The sequence below is a fragment of the Artibeus jamaicensis genome, unplaced genomic scaffold, assembly GCF_021234435.1.
Source record: "Artibeus jamaicensis isolate MK-2021 breed Jamaican fruit bat unplaced genomic scaffold, CSHL_Jam_final contig_729, whole genome shotgun sequence".
NCBI classification, from domain to species: Eukaryota; Metazoa; Chordata; class Mammalia; order Chiroptera; family Phyllostomidae; genus Artibeus; species Artibeus jamaicensis.
In genome coordinates, this window is record NW_026521939.1 from 4,040,232 (window position 1) to 4,052,990 (window position 12,759).

Here is a 12,759-nt window from a genome sequence, read left to right on the forward strand (position 1 = left end):
CATTCATCTGGTAATTAATTATCTGGTTGAGTACATGGATACAACTGAGTATAGTATGCTCCAGGTTCTTCTTGGACATGCCTATTTTGTTACGTCCCATTAGAGATGACAAGGACACTGAAATCTTACGTGGCATGATGCCCTGGTCCACTAGCTGTTCTCTCGTTCTCCTCTGTTGCAGCCTCAGCTGGAGCACTGTGAAGAGGAAACAATCATTTACCACTGGTGTTTGGAGGCAACTGCAGGAGTCAACTTTATTAGGCACTTTCTAATTTCTGAGTAAGGATACTACCTGTCCCCATGCAACCTGTAAAAAGAAAATCAGTCCATGATTTCTGACCGTGGTGAACTTTGAAGTTCTCTCAAAATACTCTCTGATTACTTAATCTTAACTTGATGAATAAAACCAAGTATTTGTTGTTTAAATACAATCACCCAGTACTCAGCAAATAAGCAAAAATTACTGACTCATACATTGTCTTATTTGTAGGAATAGAAATGTGAGTTCCTTAACATTCCTTAGTTTTTTGTTAAAAACAAGTTATAGCAAAAAAATACATTTTTAAGGAAAGACTGAATTATTTGGAGGAATTTACTCCATTAGGAACAAATTCTAAATAGCTTTAATGAAGGTCAATTGCATAATTATAATTAGACCAAGGAGATATCACTAATGACCAAAGGAAAAAATTTCCAAATTAAGAATTTCAAGTTTAATGATCTTTGCAAAAACAAAACACCATACCTCATTCTATATGTTCTAAGAAAGTCACAAATCCATTGACACCATATCATTTTAATAAAAAGAGGAAATAAATCATTAGAATTTATAGAAACCAAGGTATGCATCACAAAAGGTGGAAATCCAGTTTTCTAATTTAATCAAAATAATCTTTTTTACTCAACTTCTCAAGTGGATTCCTTTCATAGCATCTCTATAGTTTTGGCTGGAAACTGAGCTATTTTCAAAAGAGGAATAAAGTAATTTTGAAAAATACTTCCCTTGGTTTATATTAAATTTTAAGTTTCCATTTTTCTTTTTGTTTCAAACCCTGGATAAAAACCAAGGATAAGATTATTAAGTATCTGTTTAAGGATTGTCAATAAGCAAAAAACCTAACAATTTCCTATGTGTATTTCTTTAAGAAAATACACATGTGTAGAGAAGGAAGACAGAGAATTTTCTAGCAAAAGGGTGATGGGTGGCACAGGAGCTGGCTCAGTCTGGCCTTTCACCCAGGCTCACACGCAATGCACATGATGGCTCCTACTTGCAACAAACCCCTCAGGCCTGTGGCCCTCACAGCCTTTGCTTTTTGCCTGCCCTTGTGCTGACTGAAGAGCAAAGCACAATTTCAGGTATACTTCAAAAAGACACTATATCGTAAAATGCCTTTTAAACACTTTTTAAATTCATTGCTAGATATGTATGTCATACTTTATTAAGTACCAAAAAAATTTTTTTTGCTCCTTTTGGGGGGGGGGGGGGGTCATAGGATCACAAAGTTTCCAGGCATCCCATTTTGAATTGAAGCAACAAAATTCTATTACACAAACAAAAGAAAAATTTAATGAGTCAAAAAAACCCCATGCATGTTTCTCACATTAAAATGCTTTGTGATACTTTGGATCAATTATGCTCTAACTCAAAGATCTGTTCCCTGATAATTTACAGTTTACTGAGGACAGTATGTTCCCACTCTACTAGGAACGAAATGAAAGTAGTTGACCTGTGAATCTGACAGCACCCAAATGGCTGCATACTCCAACATTCTTCCATGAATGTTAAAGTTAATGCTGGTATGAAATTAACACAGTCATATTCAGGTGGTAGACTCTCAAGAAAAGGAATATGAGAAGAGAAAAAGTTCAAAACAATCTCCAGTTCAAAGGCTGACACTTCCGGAACACAGTGGTCCACGTCTGTTGGAGAATCTCTAGCAGTCTTTCCTTTCTCCCAAGGGAGTCCTCAAAGAAAGGAGTAAAATAGAAAGGGTAATGAAAACATCAACAGCCCTCTTCTTCATTTTACAGCAAACAAACAAAGCACCATACTTGTGAGACAAATGTATCAAATGCAATACATATTTTTGGGTGATGGTGTCTTGGAATGATGGAAACATTTGCAACAACTTGATCTGCAAACCAACACTGAAGACAACAGCTCGATAGTCTTGAAGCATCTCCTGCCTGTACATTGGTCAGTTGCCCTCATGCACCTTGACAGCTATCCTGTTGGCTACATCATCCCTGATTAGAAATTGCACTTTCATGCTGACATGTAACAGGTATCTGCTACCAGGAGGGGACACACAAAATTAATGCATCTCATCAATCATCAATTGTTAAAACAAAAACCAAATGCAAACCTGTTTATTTGATGGTAAAGCAATTAATCTTACTGATGTCATACCACTTGAATATAGGAGAGCAATCTTCCCAATCAGTGCTCGCATCATTGCTTATATAATCTTCCCAAGATGCAAGCAGTATCATTACACTACAAGCATCACTCAAAGTAGTACGGCAGGCAGCTTTCCCCAGGCATGTTTATTTATTAAGACATTAGGAAGAACATGAATAGAAGAGGAGGCATATCACTAGTCATGTTGTTAAGACTGTTGATGACCCTGCTTGACTCAGTTTTAACTGTACTCATAGGTGGGCAGTACTGGACACACTATATTGAATATGAGGCACAATGCACCATGTTAAAACACAATATATTATAATATTCATTCATATTAAATATAGCCAGTTGCTCACAACTTGATAGAGGCTCTTCTGAGAAAAACTAATGTTACAAAGAGTCCATTCAAATAGGTACAGCCTCATAATTCTGGAAAATATCAAACATCCTTTTAGCACTTCCCACTCATCATATTTGTAAAAAATTAATATATAATAAATGACAACTATTAGATGAAGTTGGTATCTTCACCTTACAGAATGTCAAAGGCCAAGAAGAACAAGGCTCAAATGACAAAGACCATTGATGAAGACCAACCTTTTTCATCCCGTGGCACACATAAACTAATTATTACTAAAATTCTATGATACACCCAAAAGTAGATATTTTGTCAATTTGAAAAAAAAATGGGCATAATTTGATTCATTCACACCAGCTGGCTATTGTGTTGGCTACTGTCATTTTTTAATTTGATGATCTAAGGGAAAAGAGGTCAGTGCCTCTGACTAAAGATACTGCATGTTTCAACTTGAGGTCAGCTGTGTCTAGCAAACTGGTTGAAAATCACTGATGCAAACAGCTTGGGCAGAATTTGGCAGTGCTTATCCAGGACTGTGAAGGGAGAGGGCCAGACTCTTAACGACCAGAGGCATTCACAGTTGTGGGATCAAGATGCTTTATCAAGTTTCCCTGGAACCTTTGCGAACTAGGCCTGCAGACTGTCTTCCTCCCTCTGTAGCCTCCGCATTCATGTCTGCATGGAGGGAAGGCCCCGATCATGGAATATGACAGGGCCTGTTGCACAAGTGTACTTTCTTAACAAGGAATAAAACGGTATGCTGGCTGATCTGTGGAAAGCCTGACACTGCATGTGTGGACAAAACTGTATTTCTGAGAACTGAAGACTAGGCTCTGGTCCAGCACTGTTTCTCTGCGGTGGCAAATGGGTGGTGGTGGTGGAGGACAGCATCCTAGGAAGACAGTTTCTTGGGCAGTGGCCTTGTGTCCGAAAACTGAACCCAAGAGCAATCTCCCATGGTGCCTAGTTGAGCTGATCAACTGTGCTACTGGGCTGGCATAGCTTCCATCCTAGGTCGTTAATAGACTAAAATTCAGTATCCTCCATGGCCATCTTGCCAATAATTACAAGCAAGAAAAGAAAACATGTAAGTCTATAGAATTCTCAGGGAGAAAAAAGTTCAAAGCAGTGAGTGAGCAACTACATCCTTTTCAGAAAACAAAGGACATAGTAATAGAGTTAAAACAGAATTCATGTTATAATTGCACACATTTAAATGTTTTCTAACAATGTCTTATTTTAAATGTATATTTATTGTACTTTTTCATTACCATTTATCCTTATACCCGACTCCACCCACAATCCCCACACTGTTGTCATGTCCACGAGCCCTTTCTCCTTCTTGCTCTAACCCTGCACACCCTAACCCCCACCCCCCGGGGCTGTCAGCCTGCTCTCTATCTGTGAGTCTGCCTCTCCTTTGCTTGTTGCTACAGTTTGTTCCATATATGAATGAAATAATATGGATCTGTCTTTCTCTGACTGGCTTATTTCACTTAGCATAATGTTCTCCAGCTCTATCCATGGTCTATGAATGTCTTTATCTTTGAAAAATATATAAACAAAATGACAGACAACTTAGGCACTTACGATGACTTTAAGTTTAAAATGTTTGGGTTTAAACCTGTTTAATTTTTTTCCAAAAATGGTGGGGAGGGGGATATAAAGTATATTTATATATCTCATTATACAGCTAGTATTATGTTCTCTGTACAAAAGCAGTTGCCACAAGAATTCTATCATAGCCCCATATTTCTTGATGATAAAACCACCACAGACATGCAGAAGGCCCTCATCAATTGAAAGAGATAAGGTTATAGCACACTCACTTATCATCCATTCAACCATGATTTCTTATTACGTTTCAACAAAGAAAAAAGTATAATTTTGGAAACTGTACTTAGTGTTTGCTTGTTAGAACAGATAAAAACTATACTGTATAAGAGAGGTGCTTTAAATGTTTTTTTTATATACAAGTAAAAATTTGACTTTACTGTTCTAAAAAAATGAAAGGTAGCTTATTTAATGGTAAAGATAAAATATCATCTTATTCAGTATCATTAATAGTTGAGATATTTAAAAGTATCTTTATTTAGTTCCTTTTCCTGCTTCTTAAATGGTTTAAAGTGTTTTTAAAACAAAATTTTAGTATTAGTTTTCAATGTGAAAAGCATTCAAATATCATACTGTCTTTCACATAATACTTATACCACATTTTGAAATTTCCAGGTGCTTTGTGAATCAAGCTGACATATCTATTCTTTTTGTTTCTACAAGTAGATGTTTGAAATGTTTCCTTAATATGACATAATTAAAGCTGTTTTTCACAGTAAATAAAAAATATGCAGCATTTTAATAACGTATAGCAATTTAGCATGAATTGAATAAGCCAAAACAAAGCATGGTTTTGGCCCAGTGTTGCAAGGGGACATCAGAGGACTGTATACAGTAAAAACAAGGCAGAAATGACACTTTCTGGGAAGCAGTATGGCAGGAGGCATGGTCGTGGAGATTCTGTATAAATAGGTAGCTATGGGGTATGAAGGAGGGCAGGCTGAAGAGCAGAGGGGAGATGAACAGCTGTCTGCAAGCTAGAACGAGGGTCCCATGTACATTATTTAGTTATAAGACACTGGACAGAAAAACTGCAGAATCATGAGGGGTAAAAAAACAAAAAAACAAAACAAAAAAACAAACCTGAGCAGGCAAGTAATGGTCAGGTAAAGCAGAGGTAGAAGCAAAGACGGAACACTGAAGTAGGTACTGACTCTGAAGTTAATACTAGGCAAAAAACAGACACTGGTTTCAGGGGTTTTATCTTTTAAATTGATTTTCAAACAGATGTTTGAAGAGTTAAGAGAATATAGTGTTTGGCTGGCAAAAATTTATTAGGTATTGTTTAAACAGTATTAAATTAGGGGCTGATCCTATAAAAACAAAAGAATTTTAAAAAGCCAACATTCTCATTGCCTTTTGAATTTAGATAAAGGAGGGATTCACTGGCAGCTCAGTAACACCTTAGGACAATTAACTTTGAGGGCCCCATTCAACCCTGGTTTTAGTGTTTTATCAAGCAGTGGTTCAGCAGTAAAGTTTACAGTTGCATTTGTGTATTCAGGTTAGAGGTGAATGACATCTTAAAAATTATACTGAAAGGGCAGAGGACTGATAAACTATTAATTTTCCTTTACATAAAAAATAAATGTTAAATTATTATTGTTACTATTACTATTATAACTTTAGATACTTGCCAAAGATAATCATTTTTTTTAAATCTAAAACCACAGGATTTTCTTAAAAAGACTATTCTTAGAGCAGTTTTATTAGATTTACAACAAAATTAAGGGGGAGATATAGAGATTTCCCATATACCCACTGCTTCCACACACAGCCTCCCTCATTATAAAGAGGATTAAAAAAGTAATTCTAGGGGGAAAAAATAAAAAAGTAATTCTACAAAAAGTCACGGATTTACAGTGCTTTGCTGTCTATGGTTATTTTGCAGTCAGAAAGTAAGAAATCACATCCTGAATGGTCAACTTCTGAAGACTGGGATGCAGAACTACTGCCTCTATTTAAAAATCCATGTTTTATAATTTTTTGTTAAATTAACATAAAAAAGGCATTAGAAAGAAAAGTGAAACTTAGCCCATGTTACTATAGACCTCCAGACCTTCTTATGCATAAAGGTAACCACTGCTCAATTTGTAAGGCTCCAGAGAATGTTTTGTGAGTATTCCAACAACATGAAATATAAAATATGCAAAAGAGCCCTAACCCGTGTGGCTCAGTTGGTGGGGCCATTCCACAAATGGAAAGGTTGCTGGTTCGATTCCCAGTCAGGACACATACCTGGGTTGCAGGTTTGGTTCCCAGTTGGGGCACATACAAGAGGACAATTGAATGATGTCTCTCACATTGATGTTTCTCTCCCTCCTTTCCCCTCTCTCTAAAAATAAGTAAATAAAATCTTTAAAAATATGCAAAGGAAATATATGGGTTGGGATCAAACTAGTCATGTAGTTTGTGGTTTTTCTTTAAAAAAACATGAAATCTAGCTCATTCTTATTGGCTGTATTAATGGCTATACCTAACACATGGATGTATCAATCATATTCTCTTAAGTTTTGAGATTTTTCTGCATTATAAAGAAGGCTGCAATCATTCCTCTGATTCACTTTTTTTGCATCTTTTGATTTTATACACATATTTCTAACAGTGAAACAGACATTTAAATTTTTGGTTTGGGCACTTTGCAATCCAAGCGATTGCACCAATCTTTATTTCCACTGACAAGGTAAGAGAGTACCTTTTTGTTCACTTCTTCCCCACAATGTACATCATCATGTTTTAAAGTAACTTTAAATTCTCTTTCTTTTACCTAAAACTGGCAATATGATCCCAAAATAATAGTAACATTTAGGATAATTAATAAGCAGAAAGGGACCACCACAAGATATCAAAGGGACTAGTAGAAGTGATGGAACTGGGTTTTTGACTGGTTGTCAGAAGCTCAGGTTAAGCTCTTGGAAATCACATATTTATTTATAAATTTTATAAATTTTCCCCCCTGATGCTCATATGTTCACAGCACTACTCACAACAGCTAAAGGTGGGGAAAGACCATCAGATGCATGGGTAAACAAAATGTTCTCAATCTGTACAATGAAATATTATTCAGCCATAAAAAGAAATGAAATGCTGGTACATGCTACAACATGAATGAACCTGAAAAGCATTTCTAAGAAACCAGACACGAAAGATCACATATTATATGATTCCAGACACATGAAATATACAGAACTGGTAGACTCGCAGAGAGCTCAGATTGTTAGCTGCCAGGAATTGGGGGTAAAGGGGATGAAAGTAAATGCCTAATGGCTACAAGGTTTTTGTTTTGGAACTAGATAGAGGTGTGGTTGCACAACATTGTCAACATACTACATATCTCTCAAGTGTTTCATTTAAAATGGTTAATTTTATGTTATCTGAATTTTAATTCAATTTTAAAAAGGCAACTGCTAGAACAGACTTTAAGAAAGTAATTACAACCTAGGAAAACATCTACAGTACTGCTTCCCTGGCCACCCCGCCAGACGGAGAACATGCAGGCTCACATACACAGAACGGCTGTTGTGAAAGGGGACGAGCGGACTTGCAGGCTCTCTCTCCCCTGCATGGTCTTTTAGAGAATTTTTTTTCTGATTTTGGGGCAGCCTGATTTCCAACGTTAGGTTGCATACCGTTAAGTACACACAGACACATATGTGTATGTGAGTACCCACATATATAAAATATATAAATCTATGTGTGCACGTGTATATATGTGATATGTGCGTACATGGAATTCTGTAGGGCTGGCCCCCAACACCTAAGAGTTTAAAATAAAAGCAGTTTTAAAAGATTTTTTAAAAAAAAACTATTACATGGTAATTATATTTTCTTACTGCCCACTCAGCCTCTCTCTTATCACCATTAACCCCAAATGGTGCCACTACCTTTCACTGATTCAATAACCACCGTGACAATTATGTCACACACTCCTGGTCACACTGAATTCTAGGTTTTGTTGGGGTTTTCAGGCCTCTCTTCTGGACCTCATCATATATTCTAGCACTTTCTTCAATGCTCACCATATACATGTTTTAATAAACATATTTTACTCAATTTTGCATGACAAACTTAATTTTCTAAGAGAATGCTATGCCAAACTTAAGAATAAATTACCAAAAGGATTTTCTATGGGCAAGTGATTATAATGAGGCAGAACCAACACTGTTTTGCTTTGTTGTATGAATTTGAGGCTCAAGGTATTTGTGAACTGATGGTGGTGGTAGAATAGAGGACAAAATCTAATTACGTTGCTTTGCAGGGTACAAGAAGATACAAGTGGTACAAGAAGGGCAGGCTCAAAGAAAAGGAGTGAAGACCACCACTAAAACCTAGTAGATACTAATTTCCTTTCATCTCCACTTAAAATTAATGTGAAATTCATGCTGCATTAAAGAGAAAAAACACAAGTACTACTCTCATAGATGACAAAAATAGCAGCCAAAGATGACAGAACTTTGGTTGTGTTTTTCAGGGGTCTAATTTGCCAATTGAAAAAAAATAAGATTCTTCAAGTCATTTTAAAATACGGGAAGCAGAGGCCAAGAACAAAATGGTGGTTTGTCCTGTGAGCGCCATGCTGCCTGTACTGACTAAGCCAACTTCCATCACCGCTTGCTGTCTGGAGCAGACAGCAGAGTTACACGGGGTGCACATAGATCTAAACCTCAGGCACGGTGAAGACCAACAGCATTCTGATCAGGAATTTTTATACTGTGATTATTTTCCATCAAAAAAGGGAGGGAAAACATAAAGTTAACTTAAAAAACTACACATAGGTGTTTGAAAAAGTTGGGCCTTAAGACTGCCTTTTATCACAATGTCAGGAAGTCTACTGTGACCTTATGAAGTCCGCTGGGGTGGGGAGTGTAGGGGAAGAGGCAGGTGGTATAACTGCAGAATTCTAAACCACCGACCAACCCTTGCTGGTAAGGAGGTCACAGTCTAGAATGCAGGATTTACCCTCTATTAGGAATTGCAGAGCAGAAATGCACTAAAAACTAAAATGCTAACTGTCCAGGCTACCCTTACAGTAGGTTTCCCGCATTAACCTGCAGCATGAGGTGAGGAAGACAATGTTTTCAACACTGTGCCTTGGAAATTTACAGGCACTTTGAGAACTCTGGTTGGCTGCTGCTTCTGTTTCCATGGAAACAGACTGCTAAAAATGGGGCATGTTTCTTTAAACTGATCATACCTTCACACAAATTCCCTTCTCCTTTTTGTCAAAAGTTGGAATGAATTTAAAGTGTGCTTCTTGTGGCATGACAATGTGATGTTAAGCCAGGGGACTGGTACAGACAGAAAGACACACATATACACACTTAATTTCATTAGGTTAAAAAGTAGTGAAAATGAAGTACACAGTGGGATAAATGGAAGTATAAGACTCCACAAGCAAAACTATCCACTTAATTGCCTGACCACCAGTAACATAAAGAGGTTAAAACAGTACTTGATTTTTTTTGACAATTTTTAATCTGAAGATCATGCTGGTTCACCTGATCTTCTAGATTTTTTACCCTATGTGATACCAAAACAAGTTACATTTATCTTTATTAGTTTGGGGGCAATCAGAAATTCTATATTCTACCACTGTGTTGGAACTTCAGTGTGCAGCTAGCTATAGGCAGAGGCACTCATGGGTTAAAGCTCTTTCCTAATTCCTCTGAAATGAGAACATGTATTCTGTATAAAAGATTCTAAAATGTCTCAATGTAAATTCCTAAGGGAGGTTCCCTGAAGAAAAGGACAATTAACAATGAAACAGGAAAATAACAATGTTTTTTACCTCTAATTTTTCCCAGAATAGTAAACACATGCTCCTCTCTTGAGGTCACTTCAGTCTGGCTCAGTATCTTGGTCCTTCTTCCCGTTTTATGGATTCAGGAGTGGGACTTACACACACACACACACACACACACACACACATGCACACATGCATGTCTACACACATTCATATTTATACCTAGGTGTGTTCACACACACACGTCTATCTTCCCCTTAAACATAAAGAGAACCCCAAACCACCGCAACTTGTGTGCTATTCTAACACAGCAACCATGCATGATGATGCAGCCAAAAGGACGAGTTACAGCTATTCTGGCCAATGGGGTGGGGTGGGCAGGGAGAGGCATTTGGGAGAGAGAAGTACCCACACGCTTCTGAGACAGAGGCAGGACCTCATTCAGTAAATCTGGCTAGAGTGGGTGGAGAGGGATCAACTGCAGGTCTATGTTTACTTGAATAAAGATTTCTATAAAGACTCTATTTCAGGAAGTGTGGTACCCATGGTGAAACAATGCTGTGGACAAATGAAATGTTTTTTTGAGGTAGAATTTGGTAATAGGATTTGGTGATGAGGAGGCGGTCAGGGGAAGTGTCAAGGATTACTCTCACTCAGATTCCTCGTGTGGGCCAATGGGTAGAAAGATGCCATTCACTGGAGGATATGTCTCACGGAAGAATTATACTAAGGGGCCCACTGGAGATGACAGTGGCGTGGATGACTAACAGGTTTGGAGCACAAGAGACAGCCCTGGCCCTCACAGTTTGTAATTCTCATTCATTTGGACCAAAGCCTACAAGGTTTTCTTCTATAGCTCTTTTACGTGTGTGCATATTTTAACTCCTGTGTTACCACTGCTGTGGCTTAAAGAGGTTTACAACTTCTGTCATGGTGCTCTGTAGAAACACTCAAATTTTGCCAAATGAAATTATTTCTAATAAGATAAATTATATAATTTCATCTCAAAAGTAGCATGTGCCCATTTAAAAAGAAAACATTGAATTATGTCTGGGAAGAGGAATCTTTTACCTCCTCCTTCACACCTATACGTTATTTAAATTATTGTAAGTACCATACATTACTTTTTAAATTTATCTTTAAAAAACATTAATTTAGTAATACCTCACTTGTATAACATTTTCAATTGTGGGACAGCATTGGCAGGGAACAGAGAAAGAAGCAATTTCCAGAAAAATAAAAATAGATGTTGCAAAATTCATGTGCTTTACTTAGAAGGCTTGGTAGTGTGCTTTACTTCAACAGCCTATCTGCCTGTTTCTTGGTCTATGGCTCAATACATAGTAGTTGAATCAACAATAGAATCAGGATTCCACTATCACATTTTGTTAATTTGTTGCTTACGTTAAAGAAGATTAGAAGCAGCAAATCAGAAGAGGGAGAGCAACTGAAAGTAGCAGATGACAAAAATCAAACAATAAATAACAGTTCTAATAATCTAGTAATGATTTAGGGATCATTATGTGCATGGGTGAATTATTTTATATACCTAAATAGTGCCTTAAGGCACCAATACATTATATTTGGGGCTAGCCATTAATTTCTAATTAAATTATAAATTATATCTAAAGGTAATAGTTCAAATACTCTTTAAATACTTGTTGCATAATAATAATGTGTCTACGAGAAGCAGGACTCTGGGGATGAGGTATTACAATGATCCAAACAATGATTCTATCTTCAAGAAATACTATGGTCTAATAATGAACCTAGTACAGCTATATACCATAATGGCAAAAGGTGAAATGTCTTAAAGAGATGCAGATAAATTTATCAGGAATATAACGGAGAGAAGAAATTATTTTTAGCTGACAGGATCAAGTGACTTTCTTTAGCAAGATGGCATGGGGATTAGGTTTAAAGAGACTTTGGACCTGCAAAACTGGGGTGAGAGGAACGTTGTGAGCAAAGACAGGAAGGAGGGAAATGTGGAGCAGTACTGTTCAGTGTAACTTTCTGCAGTGATGGAAATGATTTATAATCAACACTGCTCAATGCAGTAGCCACTAACCACATAGGGCTTCTGAGTAGATGGAATGTGGCTCATCACAGGTAATTAAGGAGCTGAGTGTTTGAAAATTATATTTCATTTTATTTTAAATTTAAATAGCCATATGTAGCCAAAGGACAGCACAGGTAGAGTATGTATGAGACAATTTCCATCACTTATAAAAGTTTTGGTGCTTTGATAAAGGTATTTTTTAATCTATTTCCCCAGACTGGATAACTCAGAATTTATCAAAGGTGCATTTTTTTAATAGATGGGTCTATTATAGCCACGCCCCAGCACACCACATTAATCTACTGCACTGCCTGCACACAGCGTACCGCAGACTTTCACATACCTCATCTCAACTCTTTTAACGAGCCTGAGCCAGACGGGGAGCCTGGGCCCCCAAATCTGTAACTCCTACCTCCTTGCCTACAACTGAGTGGTACAACGAAAGAGGCCCAGACCCCCAGGTCACTTCTTGGAGGATAGCTGTTATAGCTGTCCAATTCACCTTGGACTATATTTTGAGCAAGAAATCACTTCAGTTGGTTAAAAAAACACTTGAGTTTGGGGGCTGTTTG

At 37.2% G+C, this 12,759-nt stretch overlaps 1 protein-coding gene across 7 annotated transcripts in view; it reads right to left on the reverse strand.

The window, feature by feature from the left end:
* MRTFB (myocardin related transcription factor B) overlaps positions 1–12,759 on the reverse strand; it is a 203,033-nt gene that overhangs the window by 61,233 nt on the left and 129,041 nt on the right. For all 7 annotated transcript variants that reach the window (XR_008392801.1, XM_037151233.2, XM_053672125.1 and 4 more), the window contains one exon: positions 130–195. Coding sequence is in view for 6 of the 7 variants with exons in the window: in XM_037151233.2 (XP_037007128.2) it covers positions 130–195 (66 nt within the window). In the remaining variant the exon portion in view is untranslated. The remainder of the gene's footprint in view (positions 1–129; positions 196–12,759) is intronic.